Below are 27,395 nucleotides of genomic sequence, written 5' to 3'. Positions count from 1 at the left end.
CCTCCAGAGATACTAGTGGAATGTAAAGATCATCAGCATATGATATGACTACACCATCTGTCTTTTCCCCCAAATACAGATAAAAAATATTTATTGAACACTTCCGCTTTGTTTTGCATTATTACTGATAATTTTATCATTTTCATCTAGTAATGGACCAACACCAGTTTCAGGATTCTTTTGTTCTTAATGTAAGCAGAGTCAGGATGAGCTCTACCCTGACATCTGGTGGTGAATTGTGGTGAGTTGTGGAAAAGAACTTCAGGGGCTGGTCTTGTTTGCATAGGCACACCCACCCTGCCTAGCATGAGCCCACAGCTGCCCAAATGGTCACTTTGGCTGCTGTGGGATCTCTAGTTTCTCTGTTATTGCGGCAGGAAGAATAAAGTGTTGTTACCCTGATTATGTGAATCAAGGCCAGTGGAACTGTTTTATGACAGGGTGACTCACCATCAACTACGAAGCACTCGCTAGACAAGGGCCATGGGTTCCAAAATGCAGTGAATTGAGAAAGGGAGAAACTAGGGGGTGGTAATCAAATTTGTATCTGATAGTATGGGCCCCTTTTGAGAACCTGAAATACCAGTTGCTGCACCACCATGGTTGAACAACAGAGCTGATTTTAATTTTATTAATAGTCTAGTTACAGACTGCCGTGCTGAATTCACATTAGGCTAATGATGCACCAGTGGTGGGGCTCCCCTTCTACAAGCTGAAATCACTAAAGAGCTAAAATTACTAAGAGCTGTGATCACTGAGTGCTGTGTTAACTAGTGGGGGAGCCTGAAGATATATTGCTAAGTGGCTGGCAGAGCAGTTTGTGGGATGATTGGAATGGCCCATGGGACAGCAGGTGGAGTGAAGCGGAGCTGAGTGGAGCAGTTCGTGGGACACTGGAGCGGATCATGGGACGGCTGGTGGAGTGGAGGGGCTTGTAGTGGAGGCTGCAGCAGAACCCCACAGAGAGGTGGGGTAGTCGGCCTTGGACCACATAAGGTGCCCCTTAACACCCTGTGCACCCCTTCCCCCTCCATTTCCACCAAGGCTGGGGGGGGGGGTGTAAAACTCTGCAGATAAACTTTTGAACTCGGGGGCTGCACTGACCAGGGACAGAGACTTTGGGGGTGCTGGACTTTTGGGGTGTTGAACTTAAGACCCTGAAGGAAAAAGGATAGTGCCAAACTTATTTGGGGGGTCTTTTGCTCATGCTTTGTGTTATGAATCCTGTTTGTGGTGTTTCCCCAACATAATGCCACATTGTTTCCCTCTTTTATTAAAAGGATTTTGCTACACTCAGACTCCGTGCTTGCGAGAGGGGAAGTATTGCCTCCTAGAGGCGCCCGGGGGGGTGGTATGTAATTGTCCCAGGTCACTGGGTGGGGGCCTGAGCTGGTTTTGCATTGCGTTATTGAAACAGAACTCCTAGATACTGAACCCGGCCCTTGTTGCTGCCAGCTCAGACAGGCAGAAGGGTTACATTAATATCTTAAACTCATTATCCTTAACTCTGCAGGCCACAGAGTTCTTCTTGTGCCCCTTTGTTTCCCGCATCCATTTTCTACAATTCTTAGCTTCCAATTTCAACTTCCCTTTTCTGCCATTTGTTAGATATTGTTTTCTTATTTTTATAGGTGCCTTCACCTCCCCTCTAATCCAGGTCTTTCTTTATCCACTCCCGCCTTCTTCCTTGATTGTGGGATTGTAGCTTTTGGGGCACCCACTTGTTCTTAAACAATTACCAGTTGTCATCTACATTTTCTCTGATTAAATTCTTCCTCCCAGCTGATTTGGGTTGCAGTTGTTTAGCTTTGTGAGACAGGTCCTTTTAAAGTACCAAGTATATATGCCTCTGCTCTGGATTTTATTGTTTGCACATTACTCATGTGATCGAGTTATGATTACTTGTCCTAAGCTTCCATTAATTTTTCGTTGTGTGATCAGTTCCTCTTTATCTGTCAAGACGAGGTCCAATACAGAATTCTCTTGTCTCGGTGGCAGCACCTTTTAAGTTAGGAACCTGTCATCGATGAGATTTTGAAATCCCAAGGAGGTTTTCTACTGGCTGCATGAGCCCTCCAGCGTGTGTCACTGCGACCGAAGTCCCCCATCATCACACAGCTTTTTTCCCTACACACTGCAGATTGGTGCGTAAGGGGCCAGACATCCTGGACCTTCCTGAGATTTGGGGTCTGTAGCTCGGTCTATTAGAACACTGATCTATTAGCATCTGAGATCATTGTCTTCGGAGTTATCAGTGACTCAGAACAGGTGATGCCATTTTTGATGTAGATGCCACTTCCCCTCCCCTTTTGCCCACTGGGTCTTTGCTAAATAAGTCAGGGCCATTGACTTTACCATTCCAATCGTGGGACTTGTCCCAGCAGGTTTCCGTAATGCCACAGCTAGATCACATTTATGAGCAATTCCAATTCCTCTTGTTAGTTACCCAGGCCCTGAGCATTGCTGCACAGGCAATTCAATAATTTTTCTCTCTCATGTCCTTTGGCTCCCTGATTTTATTCTCAACATCTCAATTTTGTGCCAAATGAGGCCTCATTTCTTCCCTCTTTTTCCCCCCTTCCCTACTGCTAGGAGCTGGCCAGAGCCAGAGGCACTTTTATCCTCCCCCCGGAACAGCTGCCTGGTCTCCAAGGCCCTGGAGCCAGCTCGGGACACTCGCTTCCGCTCCCCAAGACCTGGGCGAACGAGCTCCCTGCACGGGGTGTCTGGGCTGTGAGCAGACTGCCCACCGGGGAAAGGCTCTGCACTGTCCCTCCACGCGCCGTCCCAGGGACTGAGAACAGCTCTGAGCTCTCTCCCGCACACAGGGCAATCTGGTCACGTCCGGTCAGGCTGCACGCGCTGCTCCCCTCTCGGGACTCATGAGCGACACCCGTTGGCAGCGAGAGGCGCTGCACTAACAGCCCTGCCTGGGCTCCTCCTGGGGTTCATGCCAGACGGGCCCGGCTCACATCCAGACGTGATCCCAGGCTCACACCCAGCAGGCCGTAAGCCCAGTCACTGGACGCCGGAGGCCCACAGAGGCAGAACATCCCCCACCCAGAAGCCATTTTGTTTTAAGCTGTTCCAAGATACATGGCGCTGACTCTGGCGTTCTCCCCCCAACCGAGTCTCCGCCACCTCTTACCACATTCACAGCGTCAAAGAGGCGCCCCGTGGGGACGTGCTCTGCTATGAAGGGACACTTCTCCTGTAGCAGCATCACTGATTTCAGCCCCTCCGCAGTGCAGTCAGCCACGATCCAGCCGCAGTCACGGGTGCTGAAGGGGAATCCGCCCTGGGGAGTCAGGCACCAGCACTCAGCCCCAAGAGTGAGGGAAACTCCCCCGCCACGCTCTGCCCTGCCCAAGGGACAGGGGAGCCCCCTCACCCAACCCCGCATTACCGCTCCGCCTGAGCACACGAAATGGGGAGGGAAGGCTGGCAACCATCCCCCACTTCGAGTCCAGCAGGCGGCTGGGGAGGCAGGGGAGTCCCTCCTTAACAGCAAGGTGGCACCAGGAGCTACTGCCATAGCTTTCAAACCTAAGTCTGGGCCCCAAGCAAAGTGCCAGTGATGGGTGAAATCCAGCCCATGCCGTGGGCAGGTGTCCAGACACATTCACTGAGCAGCTGGGCGCAACGGGAGGCCCTGGGGCAGGTGGGACCCAGAGCTGGCACAGCGGGGGCTGCAGCCCAGGATGGCAGTGCCATGGTGGAGCCTGGGGTCAGGAGCTCACGCTGTGTCTGGCTGCGCTTTGCCTGTTACACGGGACCCTCAATTACCCAGGTGAAGCTGCCTCCCGCACCAGAAAATACTGTACTGGAGAAAACAACACTGCCCGGCCCCACCACACACAGGCCTTAGTGGGATTGTGCCACATCTCCTTGCATGGCAACTGGTCTGATGGCCAGCCCCGGACTCACGGCCATTGGCCTCAGCTTACAGAGCCCCTCCTCCGCCGATGTGATGTGTATTGGCCAAGCCCCACCTCCATATGCAGACACCAAGCCACCTGCTGTTCTGCTTCACATGCCCCGGGCACCGCCAGGTAAACGCCAGCTCGTGCCCTTCTTCCAAGCAGGCTGAGCCTGTCTAACTGTCAGCCCTCGGCACCTGGGATCTCAGTCACGGCTGCAGACTCCTCCGGACACCAGAGAGTCGCTCTGCTGCCAGAGCCTCCCTCTGACGCTATCACGGGATAGCTCCACTTTGAGTCTAAAAGGTTTGTTCCCTGCCCCACGAGCAGCCCAGAGCTAGGGGCAGACAGACACGTGAGGAACAAACATGGAACAACAGGGGAGAATCATCCCAGGGAAATCCAGGCACGTGGCCAGCTGTACCTTGTTCATCTGGCGATAGTATTTCTGGTAGTCAGGCGGGTTCTCCGGAATCTGCAGGAGATACGAGGGGCACCAGTGAGGAGGAACAGCAGGAGCAGCCTGGCTGCAGGCCCCAGAGGCCCCACTGCAAGAGCAGAGCACTGCAAAGGGCAGGGGTCCCACAGCTATGGTCAGGGACGGCTCTATGTATTTTGTTGCCCCAAGCATGGCCGTCAGGCGGCTTTCGGTGGCATGCCTGCGGGAGGTCTGCCAGTTCCGTGTGTCTTCAGCATACCTGCCGCCGAATTGCCGCCAAAGCTGCGGGACCGGCAGACGTCCCATAGGCATGCTGCCAAAGGCAGCCTGACTGGTGCCCTCACAGCAACTGGCAGGCCACCCCCTGCGGCTTGTCGCCCCAGGCACACGCTTGCTGCGCTGGTGCCTGGAGCCGCCCCTGGCTATGGTGATGGCCACGGGATCAAGGCCAGCTGTACCCGCAGAGCACTCCTGTCTCCGCTGCCATAGTCTGGTCGCCAGAGGCCAGGCTGGGACTGGTGCTTGTCTGTGCCACATCTCCCTGGATCAGGCTGGGACCAAGGCTGGCCCTGGACTCCACCACTGGGCGGGGATGAGCGGAAGGGACTTCCACAGCTGACCTTTTGCAGTAAGCCTGTGCTGCCCTGGCGTGGCTGTGTCAGTGCACAGGGAACCTGGAGCTCTCCCCCCAGCCCGGCTGCAGAGGGCCTGTGCACCCACTTGTTTTCAGGGCTTCACCCCCCCCAGAGCTCTGAGAGGGCCCTGCAGCTGGGTCCGCACCAAGCTTCCCATGAAACTACCCTGCCACGCTGGCCCCAGCACCTGCGACAGGGCAGCCTGAGAGCAGAGGGCTGCTGGGGTGCGACCCCCGGGCCAGGCAGCCCTGCTCAGAACAGGCCTGGACGATGAGGTGGTGAGAACACCAGTGGAGGTTCACACGTGTGCTCCCATTGCCTCTAGCGTCTGTGGAGCGCACCGCGAAACGGCACCAGTGCAGGGACGTCACGGGAATCTCAGGGTCAGCCAGGCCCATGTGCCAGCTGTGTCCCAGGGCAGGGAGAGGTGAGGCACATCCCACTTCACAACGCCAAGTGCGCCGCTGTGATGAAGTGGGAATGTTCTTGATGTGTTATTTGACTGCTGAGTGGGGAGTACTAACCTAGGACGGCTCCAGGGGAGTTTTGCAGGGACTGCCTACATTGGGGAAGGGAGGATTCCTGAGCAAGTAACATGAGAACCCAGGAGGGGGGTTGGAGGCCAGGTAACACCTCTGCCCGGGAAAGTGGACAAAGGACACACAGGCTGGGGGAGGAGACGGGGGAAGGCCAGAAAGGAGATGGCTGAAGGGAGTTTCAGTTTGGAGCTGGCTGGGAAATAAAGAGGGGCTCCCTGACCAACAGGCTGTGGCCTCCCTGGGGCCCCCAGATGGACCTAACTAAAGGGGGTCCTGTGTTCCTATCGTCTAAATAAACCTTCTGTTTTACTGGCTGGCTGAGAGTCATGGTGAATTGCAGGAAGCCAGGGGTGCAGGGCCTTGTCTCCCCCACACTCCGTGACAGCCGCGCCCTGCAGCACATGCAGCCCTGGCTCCAGAGCTGGGTGGGGAACAGCTCACTGCGAGAACCCTCACCGGAGCTGCAGGGGGACAGCGGCAGGGCTCTGGAAACAGGGGAAGTAGAGAGAACCCAGCTGGCTCAGCCCCTACAGAAAAGCCTCATGGAATGTAAGAAGGAGGAAACCTACAGATCCAGAGACATTTGACAGGGTGCACAAAAAGGACTCTGCAAACTACTGCATTTGACAGACAACGAAAGCCCCTGAGCTGAGCTAGCCCGTGGGACCCACAGCATTCACCTCCCTGCCACGCTGCTTTAAAATGCCCCTGGGCTCTGACCCCCAGACCCAAATGGAGTTAGACACCTCAATATCTTTGAGACTCTGGGCCTCTCTCCCTACCCTGTTCTGGTACCAAATCCCTTTCATCTGTATCTCCTACCACGGCCAGAGGCGCTGGGTGCTGAAAGCCAGCTAACAAAACTATAAACCCTGTGTGTTCAAATGCAATGTGAAAAAGCGCAATTCCTGCTCACACCACAGTGGTGCAGCACATCTCCAGAATTCTCTAGAATTGCAAAATAACGCTAGCTTCCTTCTAACAGCACCAGCAAACGTTTCACAGTGAAACCTGGGGGTGCTGCAGCACCCCCATCCCCCTAGCTCCTGTGCCTATGACTACAGCGCACGAAGGGGATGAGCCGCATGGCTGGATGCCGAGAAGCTACGCAGGACACTGCAGTCTTACCAAAGTCAATGCTGGCTTCCCACATCTGTGACCCCAACTCAGGGCTCACCTGGGTGATTTTGAGGAACTCATGGGCCTGCCTCAGACAGGAAGTGAATGCCGGGTCATTCTGAGCACCAGCCTAGACAAGGAGGCAGACATACAAAATAAAGAAACGTCACTGCTCAGCTCTGTGATCAGTTTAGCTCTTCGGGAGAAACAAATTAGAAGAGAGCTCTTGGAATCTGTGCCAGGCATGGTCACTCCCTGGTAAGACTCAAACACAGCACTTTGGCCAGACAGGGACTCCGGGGCACCAGAGATCTGCACTGGGGTGGCTCATCTCGCACTGGCTGGTATCGGGGAGGAACAGGAACTCTCAGGCTCTGAGCGACTGGCAGAGCAGCATTGCAGTGCCCGATGCTGGAGCTGTGCCAAGCAACACACCTCCATCGCTCGCTCAGAGCCCACTCTCTGTATTCCAACATTGCTGCTGGCTCCGAGCAGCGCTGGGCTCTGGGTGGGTTTTACCACGGCAGGGGCGATATGGCCCATCTTCGTACCAGTACCCCAAAGAGAACATAGCGCATGCGGGGAAGAGGTAACAGGAACTGCCCTTGGTCCCTGCCCATGTGCATTTCAACGCCTACCCACCAGTGCCGTGGGGCCACGTGCCTGCACCTGACGGGGGTTAGGACGGTATTTTCGGGGACCATCCCCGGCAGCATGGCACATGCCTATGGAACAGCTATAACAGCTCTTCCCTACGCTCCTGCCAGCTCCACGCCTGCAGCTGCCCAAGTGCAGGTTCCCAAGCAGCGTGACAATGCTGCTCATCTCTGGGTGTTACTACAGGGGACACGTGCAGAGCCCCGTGACATTCTAGCCTTGCTCCAATGACACCTCGCACCCAGCGTTCAAAGGCCAGTCCGCCTGCAAACCTGCACACACCTGCCTTTGTACACAGGTGCGTCCACCCAATGCTACAGGGCACTAGCTGTTCTGCGCCCTTAGCGTGCGTTCGGAGCTCGCTGGGATCGCAAGCCTGCAGGTCTCTCTCTAAACGCTGCGCTCTGGCTGCACCACCAGTTACCGGCTCAGCACAGGGAGCTCAAGGTGACATTCTCTGGCCTGTGCTATGCAGGGGGTCAGACTCGACGATCGTCACAGTTCTGTCCAGTCTTGACACCCGAGGCTGTCGAAGCCTCTCTCTAGTGTTGCTGTTGAGCGTACACTGCAGGAGCCGGGCCCCCAAGAGCCACGGCTCTGAGGAAAGTGCAGGATGGTGCCTGTCTGAGACCCACGGCCCTGGGGGGCAGCCCAGCAGGCTGGCACGACAGCAAACATTACCTCCAGGAAGGCTTGGACGGCAAACGCTGTGTCCCAGACCTGGGATCCGTTGGTGCCCTGGAACAGAAGAGTGTGCAATGAGAAGCAGCTTTTCAATCTGCCCCAGGCTTCCCGCCCACCCTACGGGCCACACTGCCTGCAGGTGCCATCACGCTGGACCAATGGGCCCCACAGACAGAGAAGGCTATAGGGCACACGGCTGGGTGCAGTCACGCAGCACAGGCACCGTCACACTGCACCAATGGGCCCCACGAACAGGGAGGGCTGCAGCCTAAGGGAACCCACTGGGGCAGAAACGGGCAGCAGGAGCAGGGTTATGGGATTTTTTGGTTCGAATTTCCCTCCAAAGCTATTTTAGGGTCTTATCTTGCAAGCCCACAGAGGGGTTCAGAACGAGGGCAGTTTGACCATGGATCCTGAATCCAGAGGTGAGCGCGAGGAGGGGACTGGGATGGGCTGACGGGGCTCCAGACACATGGGGAGCTTGGGCAGCAGCATGTGGGCCCTGCTGGGCTGGGCCGTGGGGCAGCCGCGGTACTCAAGCCCCAAGGAGCTGATGGCTGGGAGAAGGTCTCAGTGGAGCACTGCACTACGAGACCGCCTGCATGGCGGGTCTGTGAGTGCTCTGCCGGCCAGGGCCAGGCCACGACACCAGGAACAGTCAGTTTTTGCACAAACTGACAGCAGTGCGAATGGCTGGCTGGGCAGCAAGGGGAGCCGTGGGGCGGGGGAGGAGGGAGGTGGCAGAGCTGTGTCTGGGGGATGCACCGCTGTCCTGGGAGAGGCACGTTTGTCTGGGAGACACTGAGCTGCAGGAAGTGGGACAGAGAAGCAGCCTGTGTGGCCAGGGCATGGGGGAGCAGCACGCAGCCCCTTTCCTTGCTGGACACTCAGCAGGGGCCAAGCAGCCGTTAGTGCTCTGTTCTAGCCCCCAGCGCAGGTAGGAGAGGGGCTGCCCGCTAACGTGGGGGCCAGAACCGCACAGCTGAGACAGGACAGGACGGGACTCCCCCCTAGGCTCCATCCCAGGGGCAATGCGTGTGTGGCAGGGGCTGGGCACGGGATGGCGGGTGCAGAGCACCCCCCAGAAGTGCAGGAGAAGCAGCTGCCTGAGAGCAGGACACACACTGCTCCCAATACCAACCCCTCCTACCCTCGGCCAGGAGGAGGAGCAGGGACGGGAGAAGCTGCTGCTGTGAGCCACACAGCTGGGCCAGGGCTGGTCCTATGACCATCAACAGCCCGGCAGGAAAGGGAGACATTGCAGGGGTGGCAGATCCCCCGAGGCAGAGCAGCCTGGCGAGACCCCCTTTGCAGTACACGCTCAATCCCCGGGGGAGGGGTCCCTGCCCAGCCCTGGGAGCCGTCTCACAGCAGCGAGAGCGGGCCCAGGGTCCCTGCGTTCGCTGCCAGGGCCACAGCGCCTTACCTGCATCTTCATGCCGTCCAGTCCCAGCCTGGGTGGAGAGAGAGCACATCAGTGCAGCAGCCTGGGGAGCGTGGTCCTGTCCCCAACTCCCGCAGCTACCAAGCGTCTAGCACTGCTGCCAGGGCACGGAGCACTGAGCTTCACGGGCAGCCCTGCAGCAGCTTCCCCAGGGGCCCTGGCCTGCCCCTTCCCAGCCCTCTGGCCCCCACCTGACTGGGAGAACTGGAGCGAGTGCGACTCGCTAATAAGGAGCCAGTGTCTGGAGCTGGCTGCTGATCAATGCAAGACCCCCCCATTCGCATGCCACCTGCACAGAGCTCCCTGCTCCTGGGGCCTAGGCAGTGTGGTAGCCCTGGGGGCAAAGTGGGGTCCCCCATGGCAGGTCTGGGCAGCAGGTTCCCTGCTAGGGCCTGGGGATTCCCGCACAGGGCAGAGTGGCTCTCTCTAGCTGAGCCCTGCGCTGTCTCTGGGGCTGGGGAGGTGCATGGGCCTGGCCTTACCAGAGGTAATCAGGGATCCTGGAGACATGCTCCTGAAAGGCTGGAGAGCTCTCCCCCTCCACGGACCAGCGAACCAGCATGTTAATGGTCTTGGAAATCTGCCGAGAGAGAAGGCGTCACTCCCCTGCAGAGTGCAGTGGTGTTCGGCACCTGCACAGCATGACCTGACCTCGTGACCAGCCACAGGAGCAAACCCCAGCCTGGGGCTGTCTGCAGGTGAGCGAGCACGTCTCCATGGGGCTCTGGTCACAGAACAGACCCCTTGGCATCCCCATGGCTGTTCCCCATCACAGCGCAGGAGATCACTCTCCAGCCAGGGCCTTCCACCAGCTGTTCCCAGCAAAGACTCTGCAGAGGGGAACAGTTGGCACGCCCTGCCTCCATGGCCACTGCACAACGACCAGGCGGTTGCTCACGCTCTCCTCTCCCGCCAACCTGCTCACGCCCCTTGTCACCCACCGTGAACTCTCCTGTGTGCAGCGCCCAGCACAACAGGCCCTGAGCCTGCCTGGATTGCTGGTTGCTATGGTTACGTGCCAGCAGCCGGGCAGAGCCGGGGAGTCCCAGGCCGGTCTCTCCCGCACCTGGGCAGGAATTGGAGCCAGTGCCGTTGATTCGGTGGGAGCGGTAACGAGCAGCCTACCGGGCCAATGCTGATGGCCTTGGTGAATCTGTCGTCAGCCTTGATGTGGTCATACAGCTCCACGATGGCTCGCTGCCTCAGCCGGGCGCTGTGGTGGGCTTCGTACACGTTCAGGATGGCTGAGACGGGAACAAGAGAGACACAATAAGCTGCCTAGTCCCAACTTCTGGGCGAGCAGGGCCCGGCCCCGAGCCCCAGAGAGCTCCTCTCATCCCTGGGGTCAGCCTCCTTCAGCAGCAATCAGCACAGAGCCCTGTGCCTTTCCTACCTACTGGATCCAGGTGGCTTCTCCTGGCTCGTGGCTGATGCAAGCGAGCCAATGCCGCACACAGATTGCCCTCGTGCCCACTGGGCAGGGCAGTAACGGTGGCTCTGTGCGGAGGCCAGGCAGGCACAGCTTTGTCAGGCACACGCATTCCCTCCCAGGTTAGTAAAGTCTTGCCAACTTCTGGTCCCTGGCCACTCTGAGATCCCACTGGCAGAGCAAGGCTGACAGGAAGCTTGGGGGCTGCACTGGGGTCAGATGTAAGGCTATGGGGCAGCTCCACTAGTGACCCACGGCCGTGGGGACAGAAAACAACCTGCACATCAGCTATCCCCCGCCCTGCCCTGGCCAGGCCCAGCCACTTCCCTACTCACCATTGGCAAGTGTGAGCAGCCAGCTGTGCGGGGTGTAGAGATCGCAGGCAGCCACGTTATTCCTCTGGGCCGGCCAGTCAATGCTGGAGTAGTCCTGGACATACAGCTCCTGGCAGGGAGCAGGCAGGAGATTAGCCATCCGCTCACTAGCACGCCATGGGAGCAGACCCATGAGACAGCTGCAAGTGTCAGCCTGGTGGGGTTGGCAGCCAGGGGGAGTACAGCATGGAGCACGCAGGGGAGCACCGGGGAAGGAGGGCAGCGCTGCCTGGCTCACTCTGTGGCTCCACACCAGCCACCGGGACAGGTCCCATAAGGGCGCTGCTCCCAGCGCCCTTTGCTAAGCTGAGTTAACAAGAGGAGAAAGCACCTTCAGATAGTGCCAGAGCACCTGAGGGGGGTGCCAGGACCCCACGCGGCCTGGGGGGGGCACACAGCCCAAAGGTGGGGGGCCCACACAGGCCAGAATGGGGGGAACATGCTGGAGCACGCTCAGGCAGCAGGGAGGGCCAACGGCTCAACTTAACTCTGGCTGGAGGCCTGTGTGGAGGACTCCACCCCGCTCCAATTCACAGCAGGGCTCCCGGGCCCAATGGGCAGGAAGAAGACAGCCCCTAAGGCGTAACTCCCCTTCAGGCCTAGGGGTGTCAGGTGCCCAGCCTGAGACACCAAGTCTGATTCGCAGAGGGCAGGGCTCAGTGCTCTCAAATCAGACCCCTCCCAGGGGGCCAACGGGGCCTCCCAAAAACCACTCCTCCCTTTGGAAAGTGCAGGCCTTAGGCATGGTGAACAAGTGTGTGGTACGTACCTTGCCGTGGCATTCACAGGGAAAGCCTGCTCCCTGCACGACCCCAGACACTCTGCCTTTGGCTTTCCTTCCTACCTTGCCCTCCCAGCTCTCTCCTTCCTTCCCCAAAGCCCACCCCAATTCCTGCCCCATCGGGCTCCCATCAGCCAAGGTTACCAGCAATGGAAGAGCGTTAATGCGGCGCCTACACGGGCTGTTTGAGGCAGGCACTCCCGGGCCCCCCATGACTGTCCTGGCCACTGAGTATCAGAAATACGACTGGCAGGTGACTCGTAGAAGAACCTTCACAGGGAGAAGATACCAGGTACCGAAGGGCGGAGAAAGGCAGAACAAGAACCAGTGGCTGAAGCCATGAGGCCCGAACTGTGAACAACGAGGACGATCAACCACCGGAATGAGCTGCCAAGGGAACTGGCAGACTCTCCATCTCTTGATGTCTTCAGTCCCGACTGGCTGCCTTTCTGGAGGGCACGTTGTACTGCAGCCAGACACGTCGCTGGGCTCAGTCCAGAGTAACTGGGTGACATTCTCTGGCCTGCGTTACACAGGAGCCTGACTAGATGATCTACCGGTCCCTTGATGTGATGAATCGAGCTCTGGGTCATCACACAGACAGCAGGGCATCGGTTCCATGCAGCTCCTGTTGGGAAGGTTACTACTGCACCCATGAAGGCAGAGCCTTTCCATCTGCTAACGGGAGCTCGGATACTGCACAGAGGGAACATGCCAGCACAGGCCAGTCATACCTCAGCCCTAAGCTAAAGGGAAAGCATGGAAGAACCACGTGGCTCACTCAAGCAATACCCCCCTGAGGGAGCAGAAATGTAGCGCACACGACGCCAACGTACAGAAGTATCAGCTGTGACAGGGAAGGCGTAAGGAGGCTCAGAGGGAACCGGAATGGCCAGCAGCAAATAGGAACTTCTGTAAGTCTAGAGAACCAGGAAGCTGGTGAGAGTCGCTGGCCCTGCTAGATCAGCAGGGAGCGAGCGGAACAACCAGGGAGGACAAGATGCTGAGCGGCAGGATTACTAAAGTCTTCACCACAGAGAACGAGGGGAGAGTCCCACGCTGAGCTCCTCTTTGGTAACAGACGAGGCAGCATGAGGGACGGAGGTGTCAGACAGGGGCTGCTGGGACATGGCTCAGAGCCGTCGCAGTTAGTGCCCAGGCAGGGGGGAAGACCCAGAAGCTCTGGTGGGACGGGGGAACAAGGGGCTGACGTGGGGATCACATCACAACAAGCCTACAGGGACCTCCAACAAAGCACTGCCAGGGGCTGGGATTTGCACCCAATGAGGAGATTTGGGTCCATGTGACTAGACACAACTGGGCCATGGTGGGAAGGGTCTCCAGGCCACCATAACACAGGGTGAGGAGCGGGGAGGGTGCTCAGGGAGTTCATTTACCTGTCTAAGGCTCTGGACAAGCTCATCCTCCTCGGCAGTCAGGCGTGTGGCGTAGCAGTAGCTCATCGGCAGGTACACCTGGCGGCAGTGGCACCAGAGCGTGGAGGGGTGGGCTGGCATCCAGGCCGGGAGAAGCCTGTCACACAACAGAGGAAGCTGTCGGCAGTGTGCGGGATGGGGAGTGGGGGGCCGCAGGGACATGGGCACAGTTAAGGACAGGGCTGCGGGGCAGTCAGAGGGGTAATGTGCCCAGGAGACACTCGGGGCCCAGGATAGCCGCTGCCTGAGGGGTAGAGCAGTCGTTCAGGACAACGCGCAAACCCCAGGTGACCGCTGCTCCATGCTCCCGGGGTGCGGGGGAGCTGGGAGAGAAGCTGGAGCCCTTGTTTGGAGCCAGGAGACTGTCTGCTCCAGCCTGAGGAGAGCGTTCTGGGCTCTCCCAGCAACCCAGCGAGGCTGTTATCCTGGGCGGGGCCTCTGCCCACAGCCTGCAGCTGACTCCTTGTGGTTCGTGTTAACGGGGTGTGGAGGGAGGCGCAGGGAATAAACAGCCTCTCCTGGGGGAACATGCCAGTGGGCAATGCTGCCACTGGTTTCCCTGTAATCAGCCAGCTGCCTGAACTCCCTCACCTCACACTGCCCCCTGCTCCTGGCCCCACGGCCAGCTCAGGCACCAGCTGTCCCTGAGCGCTGGGGGAGTCTGCGGCAAGCCCAGTTCCAGGACGGGGACAGCCATGGCATGCCAAATGGGGAGGAACCGTGTCAGGACCCAGCACAGGAGGGAGAGCGCAACGGGTGGGTCTGGCGGCTGGCAGAGAGGGCAGGAAAGCTGGAGGTCGAGCAGGTGGGCCGAGCTTGGATGGGGGAGGGAAGGTCATCAACAGCACATCCCTCCCCTATCAGCCCATGCCCTGTGCCAGGAATGCTGCCTGGTTTCCGTGCCCAAAGCCTGCTGCCCCAGGCTGAGCGAGAGAATGGGGGACTGGTGCAGGCCAGGGATTGCTCTCAAGTCCCTGGCATTCAGCGTTGGGCTTTCTGCTGCATGCTGCTGCTGGGAGGGGACGGGGCTGTGGCTTGGGACTGAAAATCAATACACGCTGCAGATACAGAAGAGCACCTACCACAGCTCAGGGAACAGCGTGTTCATTCCCTCCCAACTGTAAACGTTCAAGACGGCCAGCCAAAACTTCCCCCACGACGGGATTCCCACAGCACCACCTGGAGAGAGACACACAGATCTGGGCTCTGACGGCAGCCACGGGGGCCAGGGACACAGACCCTGCCACATGACAGGGCATGAACAGAGGCTCCTGAATCCTGGTCTGGTTGCGTGGCAGGCCAGGGGCCCTGGAGAGCTGCAGGCCGGTGCAGCGGGTGCATGATGGGCACTGCGCCCGACAGACACAGCCATTCAGAAACGACACCTGGGAAGGGCACGTTTCCTGTGCAAGGTGCAGCTGGTGAGACCACTGAACATCGTGTCATGGAGCCATGTAGTGAAGCTAAGCCACATGAGGGGGCTGGAGATGGCGATTTAACCCACAACCAACTGCTGAGATGGACCGGATGTTTGCAGGGCTCATGAGTACCCTGCCTCCCAAATGGAAGCGTTCGCAACTGGTGAAGGAGCTGAGGTTTCACCATCACCCCAGAAGGTAAGTGCTGCAGGGTCCTGGCACAGCAGGGTGCAGCATGGGCTGTGACATCCCACACGTGCCAAGACAGCCAGGCCAAGCTGGGAGAAGCTAAGGGTGGCAGGGCAGAAGCTAACATGCAAACTGCACATGCTGCCATGCAGCCAAGGACAAGCCATGGCAAAGGCTCACTCCACTCTGGTCGCATGTCCCCTCGCCTACCACTCACCCCTTCGGAGCTGGGCAAGCCCTTCTCAACAGTCCCAGCCCCATGGCTGCTGGGGGGAGGACACGGTGCCAGAGAGCTCCAGCCACATGCTGACCTTTGCTGTGGAGGTTGATCCGAGCCCTCACGAGGTCCGGGTCATCTGGCCCAACCCCCAGAATCCTCAGGGACGTGTAGTTGAGCGCTGTGCCAAACACTGTCGATTTGTCTTCCACGTGCCTGCCACATACAGAGAGCAGGGAAGTCAGACGTGGCTGAGCACTTGTGCAATCAACCGAGCCTGGCTTCATTGGGGAGAACCTAAGCAAGGGGTTAAAGCTAAGCAGGCAAACTAACCGAAAAGCAACCACCCTGGGCCAAGCTGCTGGGAATCGGGAACGAAATGCTCCCAGCCCCTCACTCTAGTGGTCTCCCCATGGTGAAGGGGGGCTCTGGTCACGCCACATGCCGGCCTCCCCGGCACTGCAGCTCCAGCAGTCTCACACTGAGCCATTTCCCACATGTAAGGGAGCACCAGGCCAAGCGCTGGATGCTGCGCGGGAGCTTCCTAAGCACTCGGCCATGGCCTAGCCTGTCCCCGCTGAAGCCATAGGCAAGCGCTCTCGTCAAGCCAAGGGGAGCAGAGCGACGCCAACGCCGAGTACTGCGAAACCCCCACCACTGCGTTGCTGTGTGATTCAGTACAGCGGCACTGCCGGAGCTGAAGTCACCCCGGAAGTGCCGATGAAGTGGGGCTTGATTTGCTAATGAAATCAGAGTGTTTCCCTCCCAGGGGCCAGCTTGGGGGCTGGTGGGATTTCAGTGATTTTGTTTAATAGGTTGATGGAAAGACCTGCTGAAAATGAGCCAGTTTTGAACATTCTCCCTTGTTTCCTAGTGCTCCTCTGGGTACCCCTCCCCTCTGCTGGAATAGGGAAACCTGCCTAGAGAATGGCAGAGAGCTGGCAGTGCAGGTGTACATTTCTACCGTGATTTCTTTCCCTTTCACCCAGGCCTCTGATCACAGACCCGCCTCCTAGAGATGGGAAAGACATTCTTCTGCAGCGAAGCCAAGACAGAGTGCACGTAACAGCCAGAACGCCTCTGCAGAGCGGCCCCTGACACCACCCCTGCAATGTTCCCGGCAGTCCATCCCTGCCTGCTGCAAGGATCCCCTCACCCTTGTTTCTGTGCCCTCCTTCTCCGAGTGTATTTAATGACCAGCCAGCCCACCCCACTAACATACCTCCAGCCGCTACAGCTGCTCTGCGCCCCCCAGGAATGCCAGGACCCGGGGAGGGCTACTTAGGGGAAGCACAAAGCAGGTGGAGCAGGCCTAATGCCTGGCAATAACGTCCGAGATATAAGGCCGTATCAGAGCAGATAACAATGCGCGAGGCAGACATCTCAGGAATGGAACTGACTTTTGTGCTTGCAAGGGGCTTCTGAGATTGCTATACTGTTTTCACTGGCTGTGTTGTGCAGGGACAGACAGATAGGAACATTCCTCTGGTCAACTGGGTCTGGAATGCACAACCCGCCCAGTGCAGCAGGAATAAGGAGAAAGGAGCTTCTCTGCTACTCACAAGCCCCAGCCTCCATCCGGGAGCTGCACCGAGCGCAGGTAACGCACCATCTCCCTCCTGTAACCTTCTGGCAGTGGGATCTTGGCAACGTGGCAGGTGATCAGGAAACCTGTTCGACAAAACAGTCCACTCTTTAGGCCAAACCACCCCCCGATTTCAGCCACAGGGACACTCTAGTTGGTTCAGAGAAGCATGTGTCCTCTTCATGGTCAGCACAGGACATGAGAAATCACTGTAGCTAGGAGTCCCAAGTACGCACTGCACGTGTAGCTAACAGGGGGCAGCTACAGCCCCAGGCTAAGTGGCTCCAAGGTCGTCGTCTGCTGGAACCCAAAAGTGTCGTCAGGGCCGTCCAGACAGAATGTACATCAGACTGTAACAACCACATGACCTTCCCTAGCATCCCCGGCTTCAGCCCCCGCGATGGAACAGGCTGTTGGGGTCAGACTGCACCAAAGGACCCCGCCCCCGTTCGGCAAAACCAGACGGGGGATTTAACTGGCTGGGTAGTTCTTGGTGCTTCACAACAGACGCCAGCTCACTATTAAAGACACGTTCCCTGGGGATTAACTGTAGTGCAATGCAGCCGGGGCATTTCTGAGGTCACTGTTTGAGGAAACGATTGGCCATTAAGGTTCAGCACCCTGTGTGCTGGGGAATGACAAGACACTGCCCTGCCCAGGCCTGCGACAGTGCCCGACCCTGAATCATCCCCAGACAGCTAAGCAAAGACCCCACAGACCCTGGCCACGCTGTCGGACCCTGCTTGGCACCCGCTATCCCATCCCTACGCAGGTAACTCTGTGGGGAAGTGCTGCCGCTCAGAGCACATGGCGCAGCCATTTCATCCACCGTACCTGGCAGCAGGAAGAGGGGCCCCCCGTAGTCACCGGCCCAGTGCCCATCCTCTGCCTGCAGGCCAGAGTAAAACTTCATCCCATTCAGCCCTGCTTCCTGGGCCGTGCAGGCCTGGGGCAAGGCCTTGAAGAACTTACTCTGCAAAGAAAGGAAGAGGAGCAGGGACAGACACAAATTAAAAGAGCAGTGGTCCAGCCAAGGCTGGCTTTATGAACTGTGGGGCCTGATTCGAATACCCAGCGGTGGTTCGGGGCTTTGGCAGCACTCCGGTGGCGGGGGATCCGCTCCAGGTCTTCTGCAGCACCAAAGGACCCCCCACTGGCGAAGACCCCGAGCAGACCAGGTGAGTAAAAAAATTCTTAAACATTTAAAAAGCACCTAAGATGCCATCTTAAGCACAGGGCCCGATTCTGGGGAATCGGGGGAATCAGCCTAAAGCCGGCCCTGGCTCCAGCTCGCGCACAAAAAATGGCCAACAGCCAAGACACCAGTAGAATCAAGTGCCTTGTTCTGTGGGCTATGGCAGCACTGCAGTCCCATGGGGAATCAGGGTCTGTGTACCTCCGCCATGGCCTGCACTGCACTGGCCTTTCACACAATACTTAGTAGCAACGCCAGCAACCAGACACCAAATCCAGCACAGAGCGACTGTGCAGAGCATGCGTAGGGATGAAGAGGGTGTGGGAGGGGAGCAGAGGAGGAGTGTGAATCTCAGGGGCCAGATTCCAGGGCTCCAGGCTTGGAAGGGTCAGCGGATTCTGACCCTAACCCTAACCCCAGCAGCCAATACAACCAGGCTGGCATGAGGTTGTGAATTCTGTCCCTGATGCCAGCACCACGTGTGCCTGCCCTGTGGAATTAGCAAGCATGTGAATCCCAGACAGTCACTGAAAAGAAGCCTCGCTTCAGAGACAATGACTCAGCATCTGGGGGCAGGAGACAATGGCGGCAATAGGGGAATTACAGCCGGCCACACGAGCATGGGGTTCAGGTGGCTGCCCCCTTCCCAGCCTCGGCAAACACTGCGCTGCGAGTGAAAATCAGCCACCCACCGTGTCCAAGCCTAGGCAGTGAGCCTCCAGCCCGCTCTGCTCTCGCTCACATTCCTCGCCAGCCTCCAGGTAGCGCCAACTCTGCCGCCCTTCTTCATTGCTCAGTCGCCAGCGGGTGAGGTCACTCGCAGGTTCTGTTTTATACGGGCCGCCCCTTCTCCGCAAACACCTGGAGAGACCACAGGGAACCAGACAAATCCCGGGCGCGTCACCAAGCATTGCCGGCTCTGAGCATTGGGCTGTCAGTGCCCTGGGACGCGCGGGGCCAGTGCAGACGCCTGCTGCAGCGTTAGCAATAGACATGAGAACCCAGAGAGCTCTGCACTCAGCCACGAGCTGGCTGCCAACACTTAGACTTTGCAAAATAACAAGGGGGAAGGGGCGAGTCCTCGGAGCAACAGCTGGGCCAATGTCATGTTGCTTGGCTGTGACCACTCCACACCGTGCTGTCGGAGCAAGCACCTGACAGACCCTCAACCGGTCCCATACAGGGGGCTACTTCTGACAGCGCTCCCCTTTCCTGGCATCTTCCCACCCCATGCTGTCCTCACAGCAACCAGAGCGCCAAGTTCTAGGAGAGTTTCCCATCGGCCCATGGGGACCTGTCACTGCGAAGGGGTGGCAGCTCTGTCACCTCCCTCCATGCTGGGAGCGGTGGGGCACTTCATGGATTTAAAATGTCTCATTTAACATGAATTCCTAAGAGCCCCGGCCCCTGCTGGCGAGTGGGTGCCACACTGCACAGACCAGTTACTCCGTGGCACCGCGCTGTGCAGCATTACACAGAGCCGTACAGCTCCGAGCACAGGGGCTTGGCCTGAGTGCGGCCTCCAGGAGCCACTGGAACAGAAACAGGCTACAACTGGGATGCAGCAACAGCACTGGCCAGGGTCACACGGGCACTCACACAGAGACAGAGACACACTCTCACAGAGGTACACACAGAGACACACTCACACAGAGAGACACACACAAATTCACATGCACTCGCACAGAGACTCACTCACACAGCCACTGGTACAGAGGCACATACACAAGACACGCACACACGCACTAACAGACACACACTCTCGCAGAGGCTCAGAGGGACGCGCACGGACACACACTCACAGAGACACACACAAATTCACATGCACTCGCACAGAGACTCGCGCACACAGCCACTGGTACAGAGGCACATACACAAGACACACGCACTAACAGACACACACTCTCGCAGAGGCTCAGAGGGACGCGCACGGACACAAACACACACAGAGACACACTCACACAGAGAGACACACACAAATTCACATGCACTCGCACAGAGACTCGCGCACACAGCCACTGGTACAGAGGCACATACACAAGACACACGCACTAACAGACACACACTCTCGCAGAGGCTCAGAGGGACGCGCACGGACACAAACACACACAGAGACACTCACACACAGAGACACACACAAATTCACATGCACTCGGACAGAGACTCACGCACACAGCCACTGTTCCAGAGGCACAGACACAAGACACCCGCACGAAAAGACACCCACTCTCGCAGAGGCTCAGAGGGACGCGCACGGACACACACTCACACAGAGACACACACAGAGACACACTCACACACAGAGACACACACAAATTCACATGCACTCGCACAGAGACTCACGCACACAGCCACTGGTACAGCGGCACACACACTCCAGACACGCGCGCGTGCACACACACACACACTCACGTTTCGTGCCCCATCTCGCGGCCGCCGCCGCACGCCGCTGACTGCGGGGGCCGCGGGCTCGCGGCGCGGCGATTCCCCATCTCGGCAGACATGGGCCCACGCGGCGCCGGCCAATCAGGGCCGGCCCCGGGCTGGGCGTGGCCACGCCTCCGGCCCCGCCCCTGCTGCCCAGAGCGGGGATCGGCCGGGCCCGGCAGCGCCAGCTCCGCCCCCGCCGGCCCAGGCCCCGCCCCGGCCCTGGCTCACGGCGGGACCGGCCCCGGAGCGGCGCCGCCTCCAGCCCCGCCCCCGCCGGCCCAGCCTGTGCCTGGCGGAGACACGTCCCCAGCCCGCCCCTGCCCGGCGGCCGCCCCCGGGGGGATCCCTGGGCCCGCACCGGGGGCGCCGTCCGCCGGGGCGCCTGGGCCAAGCAGCCACCCCACAGCGCTGCGGCGCAGCTCCTCGCCCAGCCAGGCCCCCCGCGCTGAGCGGCGGTGATTCAATCCTTCCCCAGCCACGCTGCAAACTCCCCTGCCCCGTGCGTCCCGAGAGACCCAGCCTCGCACCCGGCCCTGGCACGCCGGCTGAAGGCGTGTGAGGACGCTCAGAAACCAGCCTCAAGGCAACCACCACCCGAAGGGCAGCATCCGCCAGCACACAACTGACTTCCTGCCCAAACGGCACAACTTTAACCACCTCCCTCAGCACACCGTCCCCGCCACCGGGGATGTCGCTTTCCATACACCCTGAGAGCTTCGCAGCCTGCCTCACATATGAGACAACGGGCAACACTCAGATCTCCACCCCAAACACATTGTCAAACTCATCCATTTCATCCTCACCCAGACCACTTTTACATTCAACAACAAACACATTATCCAAACCGTGGGGACAGCCAGGGGGACTAGGATGGCTCCCCAATATGCCAGCCTCTTCACGAGCCACCTTGAGGAAGAATGTCTGGACAAATGCACCACAAAACCAATGAGAACCTGAGCGTGACGGGATCCCCAGGGTGCAACCTGGGATGGTGAGAGCGCTATGCCTCCTTAACGCACGACTCTGGGTTGTCTCTCACAACGCCGTACTGGTGACAAGCAGCAAACCCCTCCCGGTGCTGTTCCTGCTCAGTACAACCCCATGTGGAGCCCCACATCCAGCCAGATTGCATGACTGCTCCCAGAGCCACTCACAAATCACACAGCAAGGCACCAGCCAAATCCCCCCAGTTCCCAGCCTTGTACCACCGGAATATACCATCTTGCACTGCTCAGGACCCTTTCTTGAGCAATGGAAAGTTTATTAATTGGTTCATCAATGGAAAGTGACATACACCAGCCTTTGTAACCTGAGCAGATTTACCGAACACTTCAGTCAAACTCACTGGTAAGGACCAACATTAGAATAAGTCTATTGATTACAAAAGATGGATTTTAAGTGATTATAAGTGATAGGCAAGGAGTCAAGGTAGTTCCCAAAGGAAAATAAAAGATAAGCATGCCGTCTAAATTCTCAACCTTATTAGACTAGGCAATATCTCGACTAAGCAGTTTTTCTCACCCCACTGGATACTGCAGGTTGGTTACAGTCTTTCATATGCAGGCTCTCGCTGTTAGCCTGGGGAACCATCTCCTCAGCTCCAGCATCATATGCGCCGACTTCCCCTCTTTCCCATGGGTGCTCGATCCCCTCTGTCCCCTGGCCCCGCTCCCGCCCCACTCCACCCCTTCCATGAGGCCCTGCCCCATCCCACCTCTTCCACCCCTGCTTCGCCTCCATTCCAACCCTTTCCCGAAAGTCCTCGCCCCAACTCTGTTCCTATTCCAGTTCCTTCCCCAAATCTCTAGCCCTGCCTCCTCCCCTGAGCATGCCACGTTCCCGCTCCTCCCCCGCCCTCCCGGAGCGTGCTAAAGCTGCCAAACAGCTGTTTGGTGGCGGCCAGTGGGGAAGCACTGGGAGGTAGGCAGAGGAACAGGGACACGGCACGCTCAGGGGAGGAGGAGATGGGGTGGGGGGTGAGGGGAGCTTGGCTGTCGGTGGGTGCAGAGCACCCACTAATTTTTCTCTGTGGGTGCTGCAGCCCCGGAGCACCTATGGAGTCGGTGCCTATGTCCATCGTTCTCGTTGACTTCAGCGTGGGTTGGGGAGGAGAATGGACAAACCATGCAGCCTCTAGTATTTTATGTCCTCAGTCATGTACTTGGAGAACACAAGTCCAGACATGTCTGGTGGGCATTGCCGAAAAATCAGGCAAGGCTAAGCAATTCCGCTGGTGTGGCCGTGTGCAAGTGAGTCATTGAATTGTAACTCCCTCACTAGACAATGGCTGTTGATGATTGTTCAACACACACCTGGGTGTTTGTTACCTCCCTTGTTGTTGTGTCTGGGGAACTAATATCTGGGTGATTCCCCAACTCACAATCAGAAATGTACCAGCTGTCTGGTGCAAAAGCTCTTCTTGCTCTCAGTACTCCCAGCCATATGGTAAAGAGGAGCCCTGCCAGTGAGCCCTGCTGGGAATCTGGTTAAAGCCGCCAAGCCAGTTACTGCGTTTTCATAAGGAAATCCATCTGGGACCATGGTGCTTAGAGGGGCCACACTGATAATGCTTATTCACGGCAAACTGCAAGAAATCCCCACAACTGGCAGTTTATTCTATACTTAGATTCACCAAGCCAGTAACAAAACAAAACAGCATCTGTAATACCACACTGGTTACTAAAAAGCCAAAATGCAGTCCCCTTTAATCAATCCAGCCTTTGGCTCTCATCCAGACAGCCAAATCCCATATAGTGAGGGATTACGAACAATCTTGTTCACCATACTTAAAGTTCTACCAATCCAAGGAACCAGACACATTGCCCATCAGGTCAATGAATATTTCAGATCTCATCCAAATACATAAGCCAATCCTTATTAACTAAATCTAAGATTTATTAATAAAAAGAAAAAAAGAAAGAAGAACATTGCTATGATTAAAAGATCAATGTACATACATATATGAGTAAAGTTCTTAGATCAGTTTCATAGCAGATATGGTGAGGCTGATTTGTAAAAGTCTTTCTGGAATCAATTTAAAAAGTTATAGTTCAATAGGCAGTCCAAGTGCAGAGTTTGTTACAAATGGTTTGTTGTCAAACTGGGAGGATGTATCAAGTGGGGTCCCACAGGACTCAGTCCTGGGTGCAGTACTATTCAATATTTTCATTAACGACTTGGACAATGGGGTGGAGAAAATGCTTATAAAATTTGTGAATGACACCAGTCAGGGAGAGGTTGCAAGTTCTTTGGAGAACAGGATTAGAATACAAAAAGGCCTTAGAGAATTGGTCCAAAATCAACAAAATGAATTTCAATAAGAACAAGTGCAAGTACTACACTTAAGAAAGAAAAAAATCAAGTGGACAACTACAAAATGGGGAATAACTGGTGAGGTAATAATACTGCAGAAAAAGATCTGGGGCAAAGTGGATTAAAAATTGAAGATGAGCCAACAATGTGATACAGTTGCAAAAAAGGTTAATATAATTCTGGGGGATAGTAACAAAACTGTCATATCGAAGACAGGGGAGGTAGTTGTCCTGCTCTACTCGACACAGGTGAGGCCTCAGCTGGAGTACTGTGTCTAGTTTTGGGTGCCACATATTGGGAAAGATGTGGATAAACTGAAGAGCATCCAAAGGAAAGCAACAAAAATGATAAAAGATTTAGAAAATGTCACCTATCAGGAAAGGTTGAAAAAAATCGGGGCATATTTAGTTTTGAGAAAAGAAGACTGAGGGGACCTGATAACAGTCTTCAAATATGTTAAGGGCTGTTAGAAATAGGACAGTGATCAATAGTTCTCCATGTCCACCAAAAGTACAACAAGAAGTAATTTATTCAATGTGCAGCAAGGCTGATTTAGTTTAGATACTAGGAAAAACTTTCTAACTAGAAGGACAGTTAAGTACTGAAATAGGTTCCCAAGGGAGATTGTGGAATTCCCATCACCAGAATTTTTAAGAACAGGTTAGATAAACACCTGCCAGGGATAGTCTAGGGTTACTGCCTCAGTGCAAGGTAATGGGCTAAATGATCTTGAGATCCCGAGTCCAAAGTCCTGTGAGAGCTTAGGGCTAATCGACATCGGTGCAGCTGCTCCAATGCCACTGCAGCGTGTCTGGGGAAGATGCCCTGTGCTGACGAGAGAGCTCTCTCTCTGCTTAGGTCGCTGTAACTTATGTCACTCGGGGGTGGCTTTTTTACGTCCCTGAGTGATGTAAGTGATATTGAATTAAGCAGTAGTGTAGACATGCCCTGAGAGGGAGAGTTGAGAGCCCAGAGCAGAAAGGAAGAGAACCCAGAGAGTAACGGGAGCTGAGAGGAAGAGCAGAGTTGGGCACTGAGCTTTCAGGGGGGCTGTCTCTGAAGGGGGGAGCCGTCAGTTCCCCAGTGAGCAGTGGAGCCAGAGCAGGCTGGTGAAAGCTGCAGACAGGCAGGCAGGGGGTCACCTACAAACCTCCACAGGCCAGAGAGACACAGCTAGAGAGGGCTGAAGGTTGAGAACAGCAGAGGAAGATGCCTGCTGGCTCTCTGAACCGGAGACCTGAACTCACAATGCTGCTGAAGGCTGATGGAGGGGTGAGTCCACCGATGTCTCCAGGCAAGAGCTGGAGCCCTGCCTGGCAAGGAAACAGGGTGGAGAAACACCCAAGCTAGCGTCTGGGTGAGGTGTGGTGAGAGACACTGCAGCCAGACCTGGAAGTTAGGGTGTGGGGGGAGCAGCCAGAGCTGCACCTGCTGGGCGCTGGGGCGTGGTGAGAGATACTGGAGCTGGGCTTGGTGCTGGACTGTTGGGACGAATGGACTGTTTGGACTGCACTGGGGGGAGGGATTCTAGTGAGAAGGAAACCCCGCGAAAAGGGCTATTGAAATACTTTGAAGGCTGAGTTTATCTGAGGAATTAAGATGGAAACTGAGGTGATGGGCCACTTGCGGGGCTGCCCTCAGGACACGTGTTTATGCCAGATTTACACCAGCCCACGTAACCTTTATTCTGCTCCTTTGTGCATCCAGCCTGTGCACCGAATGAGGCAGGGCTCCTGTGGGTAAGATAACATGTGATCGTGTAGTTAAAGACCAGACCATAATGCATGCGCACGGTGTGACAAAGTAAGATTGAACAGAAAACTGCAGTTCTGGCATTTCCCAACTTCTGAGTGTTTGACTTTGCAACCTAAATAACATTCTTTGCACAGTTTACACTGTGTGTGTGTAATTTCCTAGGTGGTTTTTTTAAGAACGTAAAAACTAATCTAAAAGTGTATTAAATACAATTGTTAACACACACAGAGCGTTATCATTGGGGTTTGAACCTTCAGCACTCCAGCACACTGGTACTAGGTAAGCTACAGGACAAGCTGGCAGCAGGAGAAGGCTGTTTTCCCAAAGGGGTGGATGGATTGCTGGGTCTGGAGATGGTTGGGGGGAAGCCAGCTTCAGCCCAGCCAGGCTCTCTCTCTCGTTCTGCTCTTGTGTGCTAGATCAAGGAGCTCTCCACTGTCAGAAATCTTCTCCCTGCAGCTGTCTGTGTCACTGACAGAGAACAATGAATCATTTTCAAAACAATGACAATTGCTTAACAATTTCACAATCCCTGCACCTGTAAAGTGCTTCATCCATGATCCAAATGTCCAGCTTGCCCTTGCGTGTGGTGCAGTGTGACCCCACTGGCGAGACAGAGGGACACAGAAAAATGAGGGACTTGGTAACAATTTCAATTTCAAGGAGGGTGGAGGTCATTCCCCTGGACATTTATCTGAGCGCATCCTGCCCAGCTTTGAGAAACACCTGAGAACACTTCTTTGGCAAAGTTAATGAACCTGACTAATATCAGCTCCTTCATTTCCCTTCTTCCCATGCAGTTTGCACTCTGGGTTTGGCTTGAAGGACGGGTGCTGAAAATTATATTAGTTCCTTACTGCAGTCTCTATTGTATTGTATTTGTTGCAGATCATTGTACAGCACCTTGTGTGGTTGGGGGGCTTCATAAAGAAAACTGTTAATCATATTATGAAGACACAAATGTGCTAGAGACAATTAGTTATCCTGCACCAGTTATTACTTTGTTCTGCTGACCATTCAGTGACGACACCAAGGGTTAAGTCTCCACCGAGGTACGTTGGGTTAGTCTGGTAACTGCCTGTCTGATAGTGCAGTCAAAGTATCAGCCACATAGCTAAATAATTGGGCTGAGGTCCTGGCCCACTGAAGTCAATGGCAAAACACCCATTGACTATAATGGTCAGGATTTCATGCTGTATGTTTGATTTTTTCAGTCATGCCCCGGTGCTGTGGTCTGTGAATGCAGGTGAAGAGGACGATGTTCTGCCATTGAGAAGCAGCGTCAGGTCTCCTACCTGACGGCCATGAGCCCCAGCAGGGCCCAGCAGATGTTGTGGATCTGGAAGGCAGGGGCGGTTCCAGGCACCAGCACACCAAGCACATGCTTGGGGCGGCAAGCCACGGGGGGCATTCTGCCAGTCGCCACAAGGGCGGCAGGCAGGTTGCCTTTGGCGGCATGCCTGTGGAGGGTCCACTGGTCCCACGACTTAGGTGGACCTCCCGCAGGTGTGCTGCCGAGTCCGCGGGACCGGGGACCTCCTGCAGGCAAGCCGCCGAAGGCAGCCTGCCTGCCGTGCTTGGGGTGGCAAAATACCTGAGCCACCCCTGCTGGAAGGTGGAGCTCTGCATGTATCTGCGTTGCTCGCAGGACTCCAAATCCTCTCCCCAGCCACCATCCTCAATCTGCTTGGAGACCAGGAACTGGCAGGCTTGGGCCACCTCCCTGCATGACGAGGCAGAGAAATGGGAAGGTATTGGACATGACAGAACAACACTGACTTGTGTTAAAGAGCTTTACTTGACTTCCTCTAGAGCAGTGAGAAGATCAATAAGAAAG

At 56.4% G+C, this 27,395-nt stretch overlaps 1 protein-coding gene across 1 annotated transcript in view; it reads right to left on the bottom strand.

Annotated features, from left to right (window-relative positions):
* Positions 1 to 20,602, bottom strand: part of LOC120374980 (lanosterol synthase-like) — a 32,358-nt gene extending 11,756 nt beyond the window's left edge. The window contains exons 1-15 of the mRNA XM_039495460.1: positions 20,474 to 20,602; positions 18,754 to 18,922; positions 17,701 to 17,839; positions 16,844 to 16,952; positions 15,376 to 15,497; positions 14,540 to 14,636; positions 13,419 to 13,554; positions 11,202 to 11,310; positions 10,563 to 10,681; positions 9,920 to 10,017; positions 9,420 to 9,447; positions 7,991 to 8,047; positions 6,711 to 6,782; positions 4,345 to 4,395; positions 3,149 to 3,298 (exon numbers count right to left, since the gene is read on the bottom strand). Coding sequence (XP_039351394.1) covers positions 3,149 to 3,298; positions 4,345 to 4,395; positions 6,711 to 6,782; positions 7,991 to 8,047; positions 9,420 to 9,447; positions 9,920 to 10,017; positions 10,563 to 10,681; positions 11,202 to 11,310; positions 13,419 to 13,554; positions 14,540 to 14,636; positions 15,376 to 15,497; positions 16,844 to 16,952; positions 17,701 to 17,839; positions 18,754 to 18,922; positions 20,474 to 20,565 — 1,548 coding nt within the window. The 5' untranslated portion in view covers positions 20,566 to 20,602. The remainder of the gene's footprint in view (positions 1 to 3,148; positions 3,299 to 4,344; positions 4,396 to 6,710; positions 6,783 to 7,990; positions 8,048 to 9,419; positions 9,448 to 9,919; positions 10,018 to 10,562; positions 10,682 to 11,201; positions 11,311 to 13,418; positions 13,555 to 14,539; positions 14,637 to 15,375; positions 15,498 to 16,843; positions 16,953 to 17,700; positions 17,840 to 18,753; positions 18,923 to 20,473) is intronic.
* Between the last annotated feature and the right edge of the window lie 6,793 nt (positions 20,603 to 27,395).

This window comes from Mauremys reevesii, linkage group 11 (genome assembly GCF_016161935.1).
Source record: "Mauremys reevesii isolate NIE-2019 linkage group 11, ASM1616193v1, whole genome shotgun sequence".
Classification (NCBI taxonomy): domain Eukaryota; kingdom Metazoa; phylum Chordata; order Testudines; family Geoemydidae; genus Mauremys; species Mauremys reevesii.
The sequence above is the reverse complement of the archived record's forward strand: the minus strand, read 5'-3'. Positions and strand labels throughout refer to the sequence as shown.